The 22,458-nt window shown below is 39.0% G+C and overlaps 1 protein-coding gene across 9 annotated transcripts in view; it reads right to left on the bottom strand.

The window, feature by feature from the left end:
- Positions 1-22,458, bottom strand: part of LOC105468063 (Ras association (RalGDS/AF-6) and pleckstrin homology domains 1) — a 101,538-nt gene that overhangs the window by 47,344 nt on the left and 31,736 nt on the right. For 8 of the 9 annotated variants that reach the window (XM_071073240.1, XM_011718017.3, XM_071073241.1 and 5 more), the window contains 3 exons: positions 10,017-10,136; positions 6,027-6,132; positions 4,403-4,908 (listed from right to left, as the gene is read on the bottom strand). In XM_071073240.1, coding sequence (XP_070929341.1) covers positions 4,403-4,908; positions 6,027-6,132; positions 10,017-10,136 — 732 coding nt within the window. The other variant, XM_011718021.2, reaches the window with a different exon arrangement.

Below are 22,458 nucleotides of genomic sequence, written 5' to 3' on the forward strand. Positions count from 1 at the left end.
AACACGTTCATGCTCATTTACAAGAGTTATTACACTGCTGGCCAGGTGCAGTGGCTCCCAAAGTGTAATCCCAGCACTTTGGGAGGCTGAGGCAGGCAGATCACTTGAGGTCAGGGGTTCAAGACCAGCCTGGCCAACATGGGGAAACCCTGTCTCTACTCAAAAAGAGAAATACAAAAATTAGCCAGGCCTGGTGGCATGTGCTTGTAATCCCTGCTACTCGGGAGGCTGAGGCACGAGAATCATGTGAACCTGGGAGGCAGAGGTTGCAGTGAGCTCAGACTGCGCCATTGCACTACGGCCTGGGCAACAGAGTGAGACTCTGTCTTTAAAAAAAAAAAAAGTTACACTGCACACCACAAAATCAAGGTCTGTGTCTTTTCATAGGCTAATTCAGTTATTCATGGACAGTTTTCCTGGTCCATATACATTCACCAACAGGGGTCAATTTCACAATAAACAATATTACGTGGAGATATTCTATATTTAATTCTTAATCCAGTATGTGTCCAGGAAAAGAATGTCAGGAGAAGGAAAATCCAAGGTCATTTTTCCATGAAGAAAAGGACTCAGACCTACTGTTAACCCTCTCTGCCTAGAGCAGTGGTGATTCTCAATTGGGGGTGGATTCTGTCCTACAAGGAACATGTAACAATGTCTGTGGACGTTTTTAGTTGTCACAACTGAAGAAGGTATGTGTACTACTGACAGCTAGTGTGTACAGGCCAGGGATGCTGCTAAACATCCTACAATGCATAGGACAGCCACTCACAACATAAAACTAGCCCAAATGTCAATAGTGCTGATAGCTGAGAAACCCTGACCTAAAAGGATTTGATGAAAGCTTACAGACTGGAACAATGGGGACCATCCTCATGTTCCAACCCTTCTTTCCCAAATGGGCTACTAAAACACTCGGCAGCCAGCATAGAAGACTGGAAGAACTTTCTCCAGATAAGCTCACCAGCCTAAGAAAAAAGACCTAAGGATAATCCCAAAGACTACAAAAAAAAAAAAAAAAAAAAAAAGAATAGAATTTTAAGAAGATGCAATTAATGGAACACAATTTGGCTTGAACCGGAGAGATTTAATCAACTGAGATAAAGTCTGAAATTGAAATAGTGATCACCTATAAAATTAAATATTTAAAAGAATCTGTTCATTCCAGTAAAAGTAAAATGATATTCCAGAAAGGGAATGTAGTCATAAGAGTATATGGAGGTTAGCAGTAAATTGCAAGTATATAGTCATTTTAACATAAACACTGAATATTAGTTCAATCAAAATATACTTGGAGAATGGAAGAACAGGAAGGGAGAAGTGAGAAGTTGTGTATAGACAGCTATACCCTCATCTTCTGGAGTGAAAAGTCAATAGGTAATACATACAACTAAAAAAAAAAAAACCAAGAAATGGCAACGTGTATGTAGATTTAATGATAAAGAGGTAAATTCCCTAAGCGTCAACTAAATGAGCAAAAATTACTTACCTCTGGGAGCAGAATATGATGTGTCTGTGGGTAGAGGATAGTTGTCTGTAACATATCTCATAAAACTATTTAACGCCATGCATGAAAAACTAAAATATTTTTAAAACCGTATTTGCATTTAAAGACAATTTGATACATGAGTTCAGGATATATTAAAGCTTGCCTCAGTTTATTTGAATCAGAACAGACTAGACCTACGAAAAAAGCATACTGAAGCAAGTTCCAGGTTTGTTAAACCACCTTTCTATACTCCTAGGTGAGGCAAAAGAACAGGCTAGCTAGGTAAGACTTTTTAACTCCTTTCCCTGCTATAGTCCTGGTTTACTCACCAAACCTTACATTAAACTCTCATATGAAACATTACACCACTGAGTACTGGTATTCTTTGCAGTATTCACAGTGATATACATGGATACCACTAGATAACATTTGAAGTGTCCTTGCTGGGAGAGAGGAACTTCTCATGTTTTACTTCAATTTGCCCCTATATTGTATGAACTTTTAGAACAAGCACATTTTACAGACAGAAAGACAGACACGCAGATTAGTTTATAACTTGTCCTCATGCATCTTAACCCAACTCAAAATACTGTAAACTGATTGGAAGTAATATCAACGTACAAAACAAAGAATGGCCAAGAAAGCACACCCCTAATAAAATACTGCTCATATCCTAAATATAATTCCCAGGTATCACAAAATAGAAATCAGTTTTCTTTTTTCTTTTTTTCTTTTTGGAGACGGAATCTTGCTCTGTTGCCAGGCTGGAATGCAGTGGCACGATCTTGGCTCACTGCAACCTCCGACTCCCTGGTTCAAGCGATTCTCCTACCTCAGCCTCCCGAGTAGCTGGGATTACAGGCATGCGCCACCACATCCAGCTAATTATTTTTAGTAGAGATGGGGTTTCACCATGTTGGCCAGGATGGTCTCAAACTCCTGACCTCAGGTGATCCACCCACCTCGGCCTCCCAAAGTGCTGGGATTACAGGCGTGAGCCACCGCATCAGGCCTAGAAATCAGTTTTCAAGTTCTCTATAGAATATATACCACTTAGATAAGTTTCATTTTAAACAAATGAAAGTTTATTCTTCAGATTGATAAGACTGGCTAACTTTCTTAGAAATAATTCAAGTTTATCTCCAAACCACCACGATTAATACTCCTTTTGTGCTCCACAGTACCAAAAACAAAGTTACGCACATGGGTGGGTACCAAGAGTTACTGACTGATGGAAATTAATCCAAAGAATTAAATTAGGAAAAAAAAAAAAAAAATCAATGATGTCAAGTAATAGTTAAAATTCAAGATTTTACTTTAGTACTGATTATTCATAAATAGATTCTTTTATCCCATATTAGAGTATTGTAAACACAAGCTTATTGGAAAGGTTGACTTAACTTTGCCCCACTTTTCTTCTTTCTTGCTGCTACCCTATGACAGAATTACCGTCTCTTTGATGAAAAGAACTCAATAAAGGACTCTCTTTCACCAAACTCAGCTTTTGTTAAACTTGTTATCACAAATCTATTCCCCACCTTATCCAGTCACATGCTGAAAAATATTCCATCTTTTAAAAATCTGTTCATGAATAACTTATGGTTCTCTGAACCACCCTATCAGGAAGGCAGATATAGTACTACGAACTCCGGCTGGGCTCGGTGGCTCACACCTGTAATCCCAGCACTTAGGGAGGTGGGCGGATCACGAGGTCAGGAGTTCAAGACCAGCCTGGCCAACAGGGTGAAATCTCATCTCTACCAAAAATACAAAAAATAGCCAGGTATGGTGGCATGCGCCTGTAATCCCAGCTACTCAGGAGGCTGAGGCAGGAGAATCACTTGAACCCGGGAGACAAGGTTGCAGTGAGCCGAGATCATGCCATTGCACTCCAGCCTGGGCGACAGAACAAGACTCCGTCTATTAAAAAAAAAAAAAAATCTGTTTATGAATAACTTTTGGTTCTCTGAACCACCCTATCAGGAAGGCAGATATGGTACTACGAACTCCATTTTACTTGTGAGAAATTGATGTTTAAGAGAATAACTCACTTAAGGTCCCATGGGTAGTGAGTGGCAAGGAAAACTCAGAATCAAGTTTCTGATTCCACACCTGGTGGCCCTTTCCAATATACCATACTGACTCTTCGATAATGAAATGGACGGCCAGGCACAGTGGCTCACGTCTGTAATCCCAGCACTTTGGGACACCGAGGTGGGTGGATCACCTGAGGTCAGACGGAGTTTCAGATGGAGTTTGAGACCAGCCTGGCCAACATGGTGAAACCCCATCTCTACTAAAAATACGAAAATTAGCTGGGCATGGTGGTGAGTGCCTGTAATCCCAGCTACTTGGGAGTCTGAGGCAGGAGAATCACTTGAACCTGGGAGGCGGAGGTTGCAGCAAGCCAAGATCACACCACTGCACTCCAGCGTGGGCGACAAGAGTACAAACTTCATCTCAAAAAAAAAAAAAGATAATGAACTGGAGTTAACCTGGTAAACTAGAATCTTGGAGGATGATGATATAAGTGGTTTTCTTAAGTTTTACTTTAAATCAACATACATTTAAAAGCACTATCAGCTGAATAAATAAATGGCTTTGCGAATCATTTTAATTTTCAAATCACATGAAATGACTCAAATTACAATAAAAAATACCATTCAAGAACTTCCAAATACTACAGTCATGAGAATAAAAAAGAAGAAACTAAATTTCTTCTCAATCATCTGTGTGCCACTACCATATCTGATAATATATTCCTTCTGTACTCTTGAAACCTATCTCAGAAGTATCTCTGACAAATTATAAATGTAGAAGAATTTAAAAATGTAATTAAAATTACATTATTTTAATATAATTTCTCCTTTATTTCAATAATAAAATAGCAGGGAAAAAGTTCCATCTATTTACCTCAGGAATTGGCTGCCCTTGATGTGTCAAATCCAGCTCTTGAGGGCGTGTTACTTTATCAATATCCAAAGAGTCCATGCTGGAGGCTGCAGAAGTGATGCTGGAACGGGAGGAATTACTAATAGAGCGTACTTCAGCATCACTCACTGTGCCTGCTGATGCGGTTCTTCTGTGCTGATTCGTTACCAAGGGTTTAGTATCTTCTAGTACAGACTGCTGAGCAGCCTCATCCATACTCAAAGAGGCCTGTTCTAACTGTGCAGTGACGTCGTCCAGGGAGTAGCTCGCATGGGAAGGTTTAGCTATCCTATTAGATGAAGAAGATAATCCTTTCAAGGTGCCAGGTTTCGATGTATGTCGGCTAACAGGCAACTTCTGAGTAGCTTTCGTTTCTGTGATTTGACGCTTACTGTTTCCTGAACCAATACTGCTGAGCTCCTGCTCTATAGAGCAAAGATCAGCCATCAAGGCATCCAGATCCACAGTCTCTCCCTGATTCAGAGCTTCTGCAATGAACAACACATAATGTTTCCAGAATTTATACATTCTATTATAAATAAGTTAATAAATGAAGATGATGAAGCAAAAGAATATATTCTGTTGGGCCTAAAGCAAATAAAATTAAGTATTACTGGTTTTTGTTTTAAATTCCAAGAGAAATTTTTAGAAGTACACAGTCCTCCGCTTTTAAGGCTTGTAATAATCAAAGAAGAATAAATTATGAGTTCAAAGACAAAAACACCACAAAAATCTTATACTATTCCATGGTTTTAACCACATTTCTCTGTGCAACTTTTTACCACAGGCTTCAATACATTGTTAATATGATCAATGCTTCGGTAGAGATGTTAATACCGAAAGAGCTGAGGGCATAAAAAGAGAAGTCAAAAGTCTAAAAAATTACAGACTGACAGGTCAGTATTATAAACTTGACTAGGTGGAATACAATAGATAAAGGCCACAGTGGCTGCTTTAAAAATTACTAACAAGTAATTTCACTGGACTTTAATCCAGTGAGAAAACAATGCAATTAAGTTTGCTGTGGGGTTCCACTTGGGTATGTAGTTTGTCAATTATTAATAAAACCAACTATCTTTTAGTTACATTCTAGTTTGCTTTTTTCTGTGATATTTTCAATTAGTAATATTAATAAAATACACAAATCAAGAAATTTAAGGGCCAGATGCAGTGGCTCACACCTGTAATCCCAGCACTTTGGGAGGCCGAGGCAGGCAGATCACCTGACGTCAGGAGTTCGAGACCAGCCTGGCCAACATGATGAAACCCCATCTCTACTAAAAAAATACAAAATTAGCCAAGTGTGGTGGTGCATGCCTGTAATCCCAGCTACTTGGGAGGCTGAGGCAGAAGAATCGCTTGAATCTGGGAGGCAGAGGTTGCAGTGAGCCGAGATTGTGCCACTGAACTCCAGCCTGGGTGACAAAAACAAAACCGTCTCAAAAAAAAAAAAAAAAAAAAGGAAGAAAAAAGAAATTTAAGAACTTGGTCAAGTTACGCACATAGCTTTTATATTGAGTTTTTATATTTGGAATTGTAGCTGTACTGCTCCTACATTATGTGACTTAGCACACTATTTTACATTTTATTTCCAATTACATCTTACCATTCAAGTTGTATATGGAAAAGCGGTAAGAAAAGTTGGCCATGTTTGTTTCCTGGCGAAGAGGAGATCTTTTTACTGGTTCCATGGGTTTGTCAGAATCCAAACTCTTTATAAAAAGAAAGTTGAATAGTCATATTAAATTCAGGTTTCAATAATATAAAAAAGATGAAGTTTGTTTTATGATTAAGTGAACTGCCACACTATAATAAATAAAACCAAAGTTCTCCTAAGTCATAGCCTCAAGGAAAAGTATAATTGTTTTTCACATCATTATTTTGGTTATACTTATTTCAATCTTTAGATACATGCTTTTTTTTTTTGGAGATGAAGTTTCGTCCTGTCACCCAGGCTTAAGTGCCATGCCACAAGCTTGGCTCACTGCAACCTGTGCCTCCCGGGTTCAAGAGATCCTCTCGAGTAGTTGGGACCATAGGCACGTGCCACCATGCCCAGCTAATTTTTGTATTTTTAGTAGAGACAGGGTGTCACCACGTTCGCCAGGCTGGTTGCGAACTCCTGGCCTCAAGTGATCTACCCACCTCGGTCTCCCTAAGCGTTGGGATTGCAGGCATGAGCCACCATATCCGGCCTATGTTTACTTTTAAAGGCACTTGACACTGTCATAGTTCAGAGTAAATATCTTTTCAAATATATTAAGTACAGTGACTGACTTCATTTGATACACATGCACTATAAAATAAGTGAGGTATATGAATACGGACACGGTAAGCTAAGAAATAGGTGTGGTGGCTCACACCTGTAATCCCAGCACTCTGGCAGGCAGAGGTGGGCAGATCACCTGAGGTTAGAAGTTCGAGACCAGCTTGGCCAACAGGGCGAAACCTCTTCTCTAGTAAAAGTACAAAAATTAGCTGGGCACAGTGGCGGGTGCCTGTAATCCCAGCTACTTGGGGGGCTGAGGCGGGAGAATGGCTTAAGCCTGGGAGGCGGAGGTTGCAGTGAGCTGAGATCACGACACTGCACTCCAGCCTGGGCGACAGAGTGAGACTCAGTCTCCAAATAATAATAATAATAAAATAAAAATAAAAAATAAAAAAAAGAAGACATAGAAACCACACAGGGCGTTTTGTTCTTTCTTTCCTCAAAGGGATTTGGTTTAGGTCCAGGAAAGCCTCAATCTTTGCTATATGAAGGACTCTGAAGATAATGGATAGTTCTGGATTTAAAATTATTGAGACCCAAGACTCACTAATTGTTTTAATGAAAAGTGATTACAAGTCCAAACAATGATGAAATGTTCTTGTCCTTCTCCAGTTCTATCAAGATGAGGGCAAACTGTAACCCAGCTACACTGCCTGTGACAAATCTTGAATCATACTGTATACTTTGGGTAGGGTGACTTGTAAGTTACACTTGTAAGTTTAAATGATACTCTTTTCCTCTCTAACCTTTCTACAGCAAGAAAAAAAGATATTTACAACAGAGAAATTCAGAGAAAAGGTCAGTAGCTATTGTTTGTTTAATAGATTCACAAAATATAAGGATTAGTGTTTTAAAACTTTAATTTCTATCTAAAGTAAGTACTGAATAAGCTTCAAATTTTAAAAGAATGCTGGATATTCTATTGGGTTATAATGCTATCTTTTTATTTTTTTTGAGACAAGGTCATGCTCTGTTGCCCAGGCATGAACTCTTTTAACCTTTTTAAAGGGGTTGCTGAGAATTTTATAAAAGCTATGAGCCCTCTTCCAGAAAAATGTACATACACTCAAAATTTTACAAACTTTTTAGAACACTGACCAACTACCTAAAAACTTTAAAACTTAAACTTGTTTTAATTCTAAGTTGAAAATACCATACCACTGAATACGTGATATAGGTGTACAGATAACACTGTAATGAACTAAAGTAATGACACAAATAAGAAACTTGAGGTTTTAGCCATAAACTTCGTAAGTCAAACATTTCTTGAAAACGTCCCAAGTGTTATAAAGCAACACAGTAGTGAGTCACACTATGCAATGGTTTTAATCTTTTTTTCTCTCTAAAGACAGATTTATATAATGAAAAGAACAGTCACATCACTAGTGGCTCTTCACACTTTTATGTCAGGCAACTTAAAATACAGGGGAAAGTACAAGGTACCAAACCAGTAGAAACACTGCTTTCAGGGGAGCATCATGTAGTTCCTACTCCACCGAGAGCAGCTGGACCAATAGCTACCTGCCTTTTCTCTTTTGGGCCCCTCGTCCCAAGCATGGACAATAAAACCACATGGTCAAGAACACTGCACATGTCAGCTGGCCCTTGCATACTTTCTCCAGGCAATATCATTTTCTATTTGCTCTTCTTTGCTTCCTCTCTCTCCCAGCACAGAACTGCATAGCCTAGCGATAATCTCTATGCCAAAATCACACTTTTTATAAATTAAGAATTAAACAGAAAGAACTTGGCAATTACAGATATAAGACATCTCTGACAAAAAAAAATGTCACTTCTTCTGATTAGAGATGAAGGGAATGATATCTATGAAATCCTAGTAGGAGTTGAAAACATTCTACCCTGGCCAGCATGCCTGTAATCCCAGCAGTTTGAGAGGCCGAGGTGGGTGCACCACCTGAGGTCAGGAGTTCGAGATCAGTTTGGCTAACATGGTGAAACTGTTTCTAATAAAAATACAAAACCAGCTGGGCATGGTGGCGCATGCCTGTAATCCCAGCTACCTGGGAGGCTGAGACAGGAGAATCGCTTGAACACGGGAGGTGGTGGTTGCATTGAGCCAGTATCTCACCACTGCACTCCAGCCTGGGTGACAGGAGTGAGATGCCATCTCAAAAAAAAAAAATTCCCCCCAAATACAGTATTAACAGATTATGGTCACAAAGATGTCTGCCTTTCAAAATGATCTAGCAAGAATTACATGAAGAGTTTATCACTTTGAATTCTAGACTGCTACAAAAATAAGCTGCTAGTACTTTAAGCTTCCACCTTGACCACCTTACTTTTCCTTCAGTTATCTCATACTTATGCAATTTTACACAAATGTTCTTCCCAAAGACATTATTTATGAGTAAATGTTTTGTTCTAATGTTCTCATTGCCATGAAGTCAACTTTATTTAATAAACATAACCATCTTCATATACTGAATATAATGTATTACGGGGGCAATAACAATAGTACCCTTTTATTCTAAAAAGTGTGCTGGTTTAGAGGACAAAGTTACCATTTTTAAAAACCCAAGATCGAATAAAGCAAAATGAAAAGATTTTGCCACTGCTTTAAAATGCAGCCTAGAATTAGGTTTTGTCAGTATTCTGCAATCATGTCACAGAAAATATTTACATGGGGCCAGGCACGGTGGCTCATGCCTGTAATCCCAGCACTTTGGGAGGCCAAGGCAGGCGGATCACAAGGTCAGGAGATCGAGACCATCCTGGCTAACATGGTGAAACTCCATCTCTACTAAAAAATACAAAAAATTAGCCAGGCATGGTGGCACTTGAAGTCCCAGCCACTTGGGAGGCTGAGGCAGGAGAATGAAGTGAACCCAGGAGGCGGAGCTTGCAGTGAGCCAAGATCGCGCCACTGCACTCCAGCCTGGGTGACAAAGTGAGACTCCATCTCGAGAAAAAAAGAAAATATTTACGTGGAAGGAAATTACTTATGTTGAAAACGTATTCAAATTTACTAAGGTAATAGGGTTTGCTAAAATTTAGACTTTTGAATTTCAGGCTTTAAAAGTTTTTAGCTAATTATCTCATATTTATGAAACATATATTAAGCAATCCCTCTAGATGAACAGAGCCTCCCTCACAAGTATTTTTTTTTAACATCCTTAAAATAACTAAAGATTCTTAACATCTTCTCTTCTAGAATGACTTCATTTACTTGTCAATACTTCGAACATTTCTTCCTTTCTGGCAATATTTTAAAATTTAACTTATATCCATATCCTCTTCTGCATATTAAACTTTTAACACAATGATGACTTCAAATCCTCAACCAGTTTTTCAAGCATTACGTCCAACCTGAGTGAGTTTGTCTAGTTCTCCAAGCCAGGCTCCAAACATTTTGTCCAGGTCCTGATCTTCCTTGTCACTGTCTTCTTCAGCACCATGATCAATTTCTTCATCTGATAGCTGCTCCATCTGAAATACAGACATTTGTGTAGAATGAATAGTAAGTTACAGGTTTAACTTGAAAAATTATGCCATATATGCTCTGATATATTATAAGCCTCTGGAGTCAAATCTTCAAAACCAGAAATTACATTCTAAAAGAAAATCTTAAGTCATTAATGTAGACAGTGTTGACAAGTGAGTAGAAACAAAGAATAAAGTTTCAATTTTTTTAGGAAACTGTAAAAGAAAAGCCAACAGTATCAAATTATGACCAGAATCGCAACATTACTAAAAAAATTAACAGAGCACTCCTTTCAATCAGCAGAGGACATAAGAGTAGTATAGTTCTCTCCACTACTAGATCCTAGGACACCCAAACACCAAAAGGAAGCCATTTCAGAAGACTTTAATGGAAGAAGTTATTGTCCTGTTTATTCTGTAAAAATCTGTTTAGATATCAATAGGTATCCCACAAAACCTGAGTCCAACAAGTATTTAAGAGAAAATTTGACAAAACAAAAATCTTAATCTAGTTTTGTTTCTATTCTACCTTCCTACCCTCACTTTCTATCCCATTTGTCTTCTTTCTCTACCTTACTTCCTCATCAGTTCCAACAAAACTCAAGAAGGAAACAGAATTGAAAACTTCTAAATCCAGGTCCAAATCCTGTATGTGGTGACTTTTCAAATATAAGTCCCTTGAAAGAAGAAATTATTTTCCTTCTTCCCATTAATAAAATAGTGTGACCGGGCACAGTGGCTCGCACCTATAATCGCAGCACTTTGGGAGGCCAAGGCAGGTGGATCACCTGTGGTCAGGGGTTCGAAACCAGCCTGGCCAACATGGCAAAACACCATCTCTACTAAAAATACAAAATTGGACGGGCGTGGTGGTGCCTGCCTGTAATCCCAGCTACTTGGGAGGCTGAGCCAGGAGACTCACTTGACCCTGGGAGGCAGAGGTTGCAGTGAGCCGAGAACATGCCACTGCACTCCCATCTGGGCAACGAGTGAAACTCCGTCTCAAAAAATAAAATAAAATAAAATAAAAAATAAAATAAAATAGTGTGGTATCTGACATGGAACTTGCACATTATTTTGCAAGGGAAGATGGGAAGAAAAATTACATAAAACAATGTAAGATCAATAACTGATTAATCTGATAAATATAAATATTACAACATTAAAGGCCCCGGGAAATCTTCAAATAAACATTAGCTTTGCTTAACCAGTCAGCATATTCCAAAATTAAAATTAAACTCAGGCAGGCATGTTAGTATGAACTTGAAACAAATTAAATTTTTTTTTTCAAGTTAGCAGATTATAACCCCTGGTTCACAAAGTTATGGTAGGTATTTTATGTTTCTTAACATCATAGTTACTAAAATCTGATAAAATGTTATTTCTGGAAAAAAACCCAGCATATTCTTAAATTATTTGACCACAATCCCTTTTCCTTCAACTTCTGTCCCAGGGACACAATGAATATCATCACCATATGTTACATTAAATACTCTTGACTCACATTTCTAAAACACGAATTTTGTTATGGTAGATCTAGGCAATATTTGGAATATAGCCTGTCAGCTGGTTTAAGCAATTCCTCCAAGATTATATAGTGCATGGGCATTCCATTAAAAAAGATACGCCTAATTTTTACGAGCTTGATATACATATGCCAGGGTATGAATGCGTCCCTTCCAAAATTCAAGTGTTGCCAATGTGATAGTATTAAGGGATGGGGCCTTTAGGCCATAAAGGCTCCTTCTTTATTAAAGGTATTAAGGATTTTATAAAAGAGATTTCATGAAGCACTGGGTTACCTTGTTCTTCTACTCTCCGCTATGCGAGAGCACATCTTGTGCCTCCCTGTGGAGGAAGCCAGCAACAAGCCCTCACCAGACACCAAATGTCAGTGCTTTAATCTTGTACTTCCCAGCCTCCAGAACAATAAGAAAATTAATTTCTGTTCTTTACATATTACCCAGTCTCGGGAATTTTATTGCAGCAGCACACACGGACTGATATCGTCAAAGAAGCAATCCACAAAATTATATCTGGGATCCTTAAAGATTAGAAGACAACATAAAGAATCTAATTATCTGACAAGGTATCATGAAGTTAAATTTTCAGTCTTATTTCACTATACAAACTTTTGCAGAAAGGGTCAAATAATGTTGCAAAATTAAACTGAACGTAGTTTTCAGATGCTGAAAATCAGATCATATCTCCTTTAATTACTTAAGGGAAATAATTTTCTAATTTTCCTAATACTGGGAAGAACAACAGCTAACCAATATCTCTAATAAATATATCTCTAACAGAAACTGATAATTTTCATTTCTTAATCTTTTATCACTGAAATCATATATAAACCAGGTCATTCTACCCTGGCAAGTGAAAAATAGATCTACCAATTTCCCAATTCATAAATCTGATTCTTAAAAAGATTTGGTTTTTATAATTTGTAACTATTATTTGTAAGATTTTATTCATTACTACATAATTGATAGGTCAATCTCAATAGAAACTTGGTATCAGAGTTCATTAAGCCATCTACCGATGAAAAACATAAAATGTTAGTGAAAAGAAAAACCTCGGCCAGGTGCAGCAGCCCACGCCTGTAATCCCAGCACTTTGGGAGGCTGAGGCGGGCGGATCACGAGGTCAGGGGATCGAGACCATCTTGGCTAACACGGTGAAACCCTGTTTCTACTAAAAATACAAAAAAATTAGCCAGGTGTGGTGGCAGGTGCCTGTAGTCCCAGCTACTTGGGAGGCTGAGGCAGGAGAATGGGGTGAACCCGGGAGGCGGAGCTCGCAGTGAGCTGAGATCATGCCACTGCACTCCAGCCTGGGCGACAGAGCGAGACTCCGTCTCCAAAAAAAAAAGAAAAGAAAAACCTCATCTGACCAGATGACTTAATTACTCAAATAGTTGCTAGTTTGAGAACACCAAGGAGCAGTAATAGCCAGTTTTCATAAAGAGGGTTAATAAGTAACATAATCTGGAACATACTTGCTTTTACTCCCTAATCTTTGAAACTAAACACACTGGAATAACCCAGAAAATATCTTAGGAGGAATTCTGTTTTGAGATAGTGATACTTATTCTTAGTTACATTTTATATTTCTTAAGTACATTTAAAACAACCTGGGCCTGCAGCACTGTTGTCCAACAGATACCATTATGTCACTATTGGCAGAGATAGCAGCTTTAGTAACTTTAATGAGTATTTTAGGCAATAATACGCAAGGCACTGGGTTTATGGTGACTATATTCTCCATAGTAAAAATTTGGTCACATGATAGAATATTTAGATGACTCATCATCAGGAAAATCTGTGATGTATGAACATGACACACACTAAGAGGAAGTTACAATCAAAGAGAACAGGGAGAGAACATTAGTCATGGCCCTCCATGAACCATTGTGATAGGTAGGTATTATATCATTCCCATTTTATAAATGAGGAAAGCTAATCAGAAAGGGTGGCAAGCTCCGTTCTTGGAGAAGGGCTTAGAGGACAGCACTCCAGGTCCAGTGTTTCAAACAACACCTCCAATTTCAGGCATCTTACAGATAGGGCTTCCATATTAGATATCATTTAAACCAAGAGTTCAAATTTTTAAAAATGATTTTAAAAAAGGTTTAAATCCTGGACTTCTGAGAACAGACTGTAACTGCCCATAAGAAAATGCCATACTGGGAAAAATAAAACAACAGAAAAACAACATTATAAGATAAATATAAAATAGTTCAAAATAAAGAAATAATTTAAATTACAATGGAGCCAAAGAGAACCACAGTCAATGTGCTCATAATGATGTTTAGATCAATGACAGACTATTTATACAATGGTGGTCCCATAAGTATTTTTACTGTACCTTTTCTAAGTTTAGACACCATTGTATTGCAATTGTCTATAGTGCTCAGTACAGTAACATGCTGAAAGGTTGTAACCTAGGAGTAATAGGCTATACTCTATAGCCTAGGTGTGGAGTAGACTATACCACCTAGGTTTGTGTAAGTACGATTTATTATGCTGGCACAACAATGAAATTGCTTAATGAAGCATTTCTCAGAAAGTATCTTCATCATTAAATGACACATGACTGTACAGACTCTGCATCCAAAGCTAGTGTGTTTGAAACTGAGTTTTTTCCTACTATTCAAACAAGCTATTTGGGTTTTAAAAATCCCTTTAAAATTTTTCATTTATAGTTTTGTTTTTATCTAGACTACTACTGCAGACTTAAGGAAAATATCACTAGAGAACAACGACAGCAATGACAGAGAAACATAAAATTAACAGAAAGTTGAAGTATCTATTGAACATTAACCACTTATGTTACTTTTGCCAATTCTGTCCTATTTTCAATTTGTCCCTATGTGGACTAGTTAAAAAACAAAACAAAAAAAACAAAAACAAAACAAAACAAAAAAAAACTGGCTGGGTGCAGTGGCTCACGCCTGTAATCCCAGCACTTTGGGAGGCCGAGGAGGATAGATCACCTGAGGTCAGGAGTTCGAGACTAGCATGGCCAAGAAGGTAAAACCCTGTCTCTAGAAAAATCAGCCAGGCATGGTGGTGGGCGCCTGTAAGACCAGCAACCTGGGAGGCCGAGGCAGGAGAATTGCTTAAACCCAGGAGGCAGAGGTTGCAGTGAGCCAAGATCGTGCCATTGCTCTCCAGCCTGAGCAATGAATGAAACCCCCATCTCAAAGAAAAAAAAACTTAAGTAACTTACTCGGAGACTTTCCAAAAAGGACTTAGGTCCTATAACATTTCTTAAAGAATTCACAATCTAAAACACACTCTCCATTCTCTAAATGCTGACGTTGATGAATCTTATTCTCCAATTCCCCAATACAGCATAATTTCCATTAACCATACACATCAAATAAGGTGCCCTCAGACATTTGCTTATAGGCTCGGCATCATCTTAGGTCAGCAAATCTAGTAGGGAAATGCATTCCTGCTTGCCAATTCCTTGATCCACACCCTACCCATTCTAAAAATCGTTTGTATTATAATTGCTATATATCGCCAAATGAATCACAAGTCTAAACCTGAATTTTCCAAACATAATGCCCCTACTAGAAACAATGACATCAGAAAATAATCTAACAGTCAACTGTCCTTCCAATCAAAGGGAAGAAAAATGAAAGAAAAAAACTTATCAAAAAAAAAAAAAAAAAGTGAATTTAAAAATAGATAGCTTCTAACATAATGCTCTTCCTTAATGGTATCCAAATAGACCCAAGGAAACTATAATGCATACTATAACAAATCCTATTAAATTATTCTATGATTATAGTATTAGGTACTTTGGGGGGAATATACTGAGGTTTCACTTAAATTCCGTGCTCCATTATACATAAGGGAAACTATGTCCTGAAAGAGTAAATGTACCCTACTACAAATAAAGTTTACTCCCCAAAGCACAGATGTACTAAAGATAGAATAAAATCCAAAGTCATTCACAGACTGACAATGGCCTGTCCAATCCTAACCTTCAGGGACCTCTCTTACCACCCTCCCCTTTCCCTCCTCCCACTTCCAGCAACACTGTACTGCTTGCTGATCCTTGGAACAAAGACTTGCTCCAAACATCCAGCATTTTCAATGCCAGATCCTTTGACTGGAACTCTCTCCTCCAGATAGCAGCATGGCTCACTCATTTAAGTCTGCTTAAATGACCATTCTACCAAAAGAGCCCACCTTCCTTGACACTTCCAGTCTCATTTGGTTTTATTTTTCTTCACAGCACCGATCACCATCTGTCCCACCATATCTCTTCTTCCACTAGAAGGAATGCTCCAGAGGAGAGCAAGGACTTTGGTTGCCTTCTGTATCTACAATACTTGGAATGGTGCCTGGCTTATAGCAGGTGTCATTAAATATCTGCCAAATGAATACCTAACATACAAACACACACATATAGTTAAATATGATGCACATTTTTTGAAAGTTCTCTAAAGAGCTAGCATGGCCAAAATCTACACACAAAAAAATCAATATAATAAAGGACGAACTCCCTTCCAAAGAGGTGCTTTTAGCAGCCACCATGTTCATACATGAGCTTGAGAAGGGTATGCTAAAACAAAACAGAAAACGACACAAAAAAACCCCACAACTTTTATTCATTCAACAAATATTTACTGAGTAGTTACCACAGGCCAGGCCCTATTCTAGGAACCAAGAATAAAGCAGTGAAACAAGTGAGATAAAGTCCCTTTCCTAGTGAATCCTTCATCTATTGGCATGAAGAATGAAAGAGAGTCAGCTATAGAAATCTAGGGAAGAATAAGCAGAGAAAACAACCAAAGACTAAGGTAGGAATAAGCCATGTGTATTCAATGCAAGGAAAGACTTTACTATGGTTGGAGCCCAGAGACCTAGTAAAAGAGTAGTAGAATCTGAAGTCGAGAGGCAGACAGGGAATAGAGCATCTATGACCTAGTAAGCTTAGTAAACTGTTAGGGTTTTATTCTAAGTCCCTTCTTTATATATAAGCAGGGTCTTGGTATAATGGCATTAATGCTTTTTAAAAAGATCACTCAAATTGCTTTTGGTGAAAAGACCGTAAGGATGGAAAGAACTAGACGAGACCAAGATGACTACTGCAATGGCCCTGTTGAGAAATGATAAAGACCTCAACTAAGTTGATAGAGATGAACAACGGAGATACAGACGATGATGATGATGATAGCTAATACTTATTGAATAAATATGGATAAGGCATTATTCCAAGTGTAGTACATGTATTAATTCATTTAACCCTTATAATAACCCTATAAAGTAGGTACTATTAAGCCATTTACTGATGAAACTGAGAAGGTACATAGTTTGTCATGGCTGCAGAGCCAGAATTCAAACTTAAGACAGTTACCACTACTACCCAGGTTCTTAACTATTGTATAATATTGTCTCTCCCTGAGATGAAATGAAGTAATGTGCCAAACTCAGGATATTTTTCTGCAGTAAAGTCAAAAGAACTTAATGGAAAACTAAATGGGGGGAGGGGGGCAAAGAAAAGAGTAATCAAGGATAATGCCTAGATTTCTGGTTTTAGTAAGTTGCGGTGATAACATCGACTAAGACTAGTGAGAAGCAAGTTGGGGGAAGAGGTGGATTCTGTTTTGAAGATAGAGTAGTGATGTCTAGCAATCATCCAACTACGAAAACTATGAGGAAAGGTTAAGACTCAGCTGATAAGAAGGCTTGGTTTAATCTATTATTTTGAAACCATATTTATTACAGAAAAATCACAGAATACAGCTAACAATGATTTAACTAATATTTTTAAACTCATTTACATGTAGTTTATTCATGCAAAACAGAATAACTGAAGAATGATCTACTCCTTCTTATACACTGGTTGTTTTCATTTTACCAATAACAGTAAATAATTGTGCCCAATTATTACAGGTTAAAACCTGTATATAGTAAGCTCCACTACGCATAATGAAGCTATATATTTCAGTATTCTTTAGTATGAAACAATATTATTCCTGCTAAATTTTCCATGAAGTTATTTATTCAAGCCTATTTTCCCTAGTAACCTTCCTCTCAGGAGATATTTTGGTTTACTATTCAATATCCTCATTGTAAAACAAAACAGTGATTATCAAGAAGGTTGAGCTTAGATTAGGGCTTTAAAATTTGGTTAAATATATTACATATAGGGCAATTATAAAGGGCAAAAGACAAGGTGTGTATTTGTGAGAATGTCATGAGATTGACTCAAAGAGAACTACAGTGGGACCTTGAAAGCCAAGCCTATTTTTTTTGCCCGAAGCAACTGGATTCTCATTTTTTTTTTTTTTCAAATGATGGGGTCACCCAGGCTGGAGTATAGTGGCACTAACACATCTCACTGAAGCCTGGACCTCCCAGGCTCAGGCAATTCTCCTGTCCTCAGCCCCCCAAGCAGCTGGGACTACAGGCATGCACAACCACACCTGGCTAATCCTTTGTACTTTTTTGTAGAGATGGAATTTCGCCAGGTTGCCTTGGCCTGATCTTGAACTCCTAAGCTCAGGCAATCCTCTGGCCTCGGCCTCCCAAAGTGCTGGGATTACAGATGTGAGTCACTGCACCCTGCCAACAACTGGATTCTTAAGCATAGAAGTTAAAGGGTCAGGGGCAGAAATGGCATTTTATCAGAGAACATAACTGTGTATAAGAGTTTTTGCACGCCTGTAATCCCAGCACTTCGGGAGGCTGAGGCAGGCAGATCACCTGAGGCCAGGAGTTCAAGACCAGTCTGGCCAACATGGTGAAACCATACAAGGGTATAGAGACGTGAGAACAACATGTTAGAACTCAAGTGACTTAGCATTTCTGAAGCATAGGATGGGTGGTGTAGACTCATGGAAAATGAGGCTAGAGAGGAAGAAGGGGCAAAATCCTAAGCCATACCAAAAACTTTGGACTTTGTATCCCGTAGGGCAATGTTATTCCAATTGTGGTTTGTTGATGACCTGCATCAAAATTACCTGGGGTGCATCTTTTAAAGTCAGTTTTTAAATGGCCCACTCAAGATCTACTGATGTGAAGAGGATGGGGTATTTTCAACAAGTTACCCAGGGTATTGCTTATACCCACTTAAGTTTAACAAAGTATAAACAACTATGTTGTTTAATAATTACTGGGAGCTCTTACAAGACAATAAGTAATGCCATTTTGTGTAAAATTTTGTTAAAGGTAAATGTGGACTCCTTAAATGAGTACTAGAATGAGTACTCCTTAAAACCGTAAGGAAATTAGGTACCATGAGGATCCATCATTAACACACCCCAATTACTCCTCTTCCATTACCATAGTCTCATGCTTCCTCTCACAGTTATTCACTTACAAATAAATTTTAGTTCTTTATTTCCTGTTATGTTTCAGTAACTTTCTCACAAAAATGGTTTTAGGAACACCTCCTATGCTGTTCTAACCTGAAAAAATAATTCTAAAGAAAAACATGCACTAGAGAAAGGGGCAGGAGGGAGACGAAGACTTCCATGTTCAAGGAGTACCCCCAACTGTGCAAGTTACAACTGCTGCAAAATAAAAGCAAGAGGAAGGAAATCTAAATCAAACCAGAGAAACAATAAGAAAAAAAAATGTTAAATTTAGTAAGGCACAAAAAGAGGAAGAGGACTCATCAAAAGGAGGAAGAGCAGAGAAGGAAAAGGAAAGAAGTAGGACAACTCATAATGTAAAATGGAAAGATAACTGTAGGGGATTAATCACTTATCAGATGGGGCAGTACCTGGTATGTTTGGTTTCTTTCTGTCATGACCTACAACTACACTTATTTTAAAACAGGACCTTTAGTTCTGCTGTGAATGAAGTGCTATTATTTATAAATTGCCAAATGGAAACTGGGAATTTAATAAACAGTCTGGGAAGTTTTAAAAATGAATTTGCATGGCCAGGCATGGTGGCTCACGCCTGTAATCCTAGCACTCTGGAAGGTCAAGGTGGGCAGACTGCTTGAGCCCAGGAGTTTGAGACCAGCCTGGGCCACATGGCGAGACCTAATCTCTTTAAAAAATAAGGATAATTTTATAGCTTTTGCTCTCAATTTATAAGGTAGATGAGTTAAAAAAAAAAAAAAAAAAAAGGCAGAAGTTGCTTTTTATATATCCATCACTGAAGTTTCCTCTGTAGATTAGTGACCCTCAACAGAAAGGGCCTACAGAAAGGTTCTACTTAGGATCCAAACCTTCGAAAATACTCTGCGTACACAGCATCAAGCTAAGCATTATGCAGAAAAAAAAAAAAAAAAACAAAAAAAAAAAATTCCATAACTTAAAAGAACATTAATACTAACTGCAGGAGAGAGAACAGGGCTTACTGCAGCCTTGACCTTCTGGGCTCAAGCAGTCCTCCTGCCTCAGCCTCCCTGAGTAGCTGGGACGACAGATGCAAGATATCTTAACAAATTCTCTAGCAACAAAGTTCCTTTTGTAGACCAGTGCATGAAGCAAATTTAAATGAAGTTACGGTCTCCTACCTGTTGAAAGGGACTAAGAAGGAAGTAATGTGCTATGCTCTTCAGAGGCTTCATAGAAGCAAGCGTGAGTTAACTAGCTACCAGGGAACTTGCATGGATGGCCTGGTTCTCAAGAGTGAGCTGACACCTGGAACTCAGTTTTGTAAAATTGCCACATGGAAGCAAACCTTCCTAATAGAAAGGTATGCTATTCTTGGGCCAGTCATGGTAAATTCTTCCATACCCAGATGACAGAGAAGCACTGAGGAAGATGATTTACACACTTATGCCATCTCTTTGAGTTAAGCCTTCATTTCTGACAACCCAGGATATAACTAACACATCCACTTCATTATCATCTACATTAACTGTGAAGTAATTTAAGATCATATAATGAAGCATAAAAACAAACTAGAACTATTTTAACAGTTGGTAGAGATTGTAATGCCTAAGAGCTATTAATCAAATTCAAAGGCAATTTTGTTTATGTTGTATTTATCAGGCACTTAAACGAACCCCTTAGAAAAAGAATTCCTGGCCAGGCACGGTAGCTCATGCCTGTAATCCCAGCACTTTGGGAGGCCGAGGTGGGCGGATCACAAGGTCAGGAGATGGAGATCATCCTGGCTAACACGATGAAACCTCGTCTCTACTAAAAATGCAAAAAATTAGCCCGGCATGGTGGCGGCCGCCTATAGTCCCAGCTACTCAGGAGGCTGAGGCAGGAGAACGGCATGAACCTCAGAAGCAGAGCTTGCAGTGAGCCGAGATCACGCCACTGCACTTCAGCCTAGATGAAAGAATTCCTAGGCTAAAAAATTAATTCTGTAAAAGAATTCCTTTTACAGAATGATGAACCAGGCTGGGCACAGTGGCTCACGCCTGTAATCCCAGCACTTTGGGAGGCCGAGGCAGGCGGATCACCTTAGGTCAGGAGTTTGAGACCAGCCTAACATGGTGAAACCCTGTCTTTACTAAAAATACAAAAATTAGCTGGACATAGTGGCTGGCAGGCGCCTGTAATCCCAGTTACGCGGGAGGCTGAGGCAGGAGAATCGTTTGAATCTGGGAGGCGGAGGTTGCAGTGAGCCGAGATCCGGCCATTGCACTCCAGCCTGGGCGACTGAGCGAGACTCTGTCTCAAAAACAAACAAACAAAAAACATTAAATATGAACCATATTTTAATGAGAATAAGCATAAGCATTCCTTTATTTACATTAGATTTTCATAATATGGGATATTCTTAATCTGTTCAACCCCAAATAGGAACTCCCTATCTGTATTAGTCTGTTTTCATGCTGCTGATAAAGACATACCAGAGACTGGGAAGAAAAAGAGGTTTAACTGGACTTACAGTTCCACATGGCTGGGGAGGCCTCAGAATCATGGCCATGGCAAGAGACAATGTGGAAGAAGTAAAAGTGGAAACCTGTGATAAACCCATCAGATCTCATGAACTTATTCACTATCAGAAGATTAGCACAAGAAAGACCAGCCCCCATGATTCAATTACCTCCCCCGGGCTCCTCCCACAACACACAGGAATTCTGGGGGATACAATTCGAGATTTGGGTGGGGACACAGCCAAACCATATCATTCTGCCCTAGCCCCTCCAAATCTCATGTCCTCACATTTCAAAACCAATCGTGCCTTCCCAACAGTCCCCCAAAGTCTTAACTAATTTCAGCATTAACCCAAAAGTCCACAGTCCGAAGTCCCATCTGAGACAAGGCAAGTCCCTTCTGCCTATGAGGCTGTAAAATCAAAAGCAAGCTAGTTACTTCCTAGATACAATGGGGGTACAGGTATTGGATAAATACAGCCATTCCACATGGGAGAACTTGGCCAAAACAAAGGGGTTACACGGCCCATGAAAGTCCAAAATCCAGTGGGGCAGTCAAATTTTAAAGCTCCAAAATGATCTTCTCTGTCTCCAGATCTCACATGCTGGTCATGCTGATGCAATGGGTGCGTTTCCCATGGTCTTGGGCAGCTCCATCCCTGTGGCTTTGCAGGGTACAGCCTCCCTCCTGGCTGCTTTCACGGGCTGGCATTGAGTGTCTGAGACTTTTCCAGGTGCGCAGTGTAACCTGTCTGTAGATCTACCACTCTGGGGTCTGGAGGATGACAGCCCTCTTCTCACAGCTCCACTAGGCAGGGCCCCCAGTAGGGACTCTGTGTGGGGGCTCCAACTCCACATTTCCCTTCTGTACTGCCCCAGCAGAGGTTCTCCATGAGAGTTCCGCCCCTGCAGCAAACTTTTGCCTAGGTATCCAGGCATTTCTTTTTTATTTATTTTATTTTTTATTTTTTTAATTTTTTTTTTGAGACGGAGTCTCGCTCTGCCGCCC

This window comes from Macaca nemestrina, chromosome 11 (genome assembly GCF_043159975.1).
Source record: "Macaca nemestrina isolate mMacNem1 chromosome 11, mMacNem.hap1, whole genome shotgun sequence".
Lineage (NCBI taxonomy): Eukaryota > Metazoa > Chordata > Mammalia > Primates > Cercopithecidae > Macaca > Macaca nemestrina.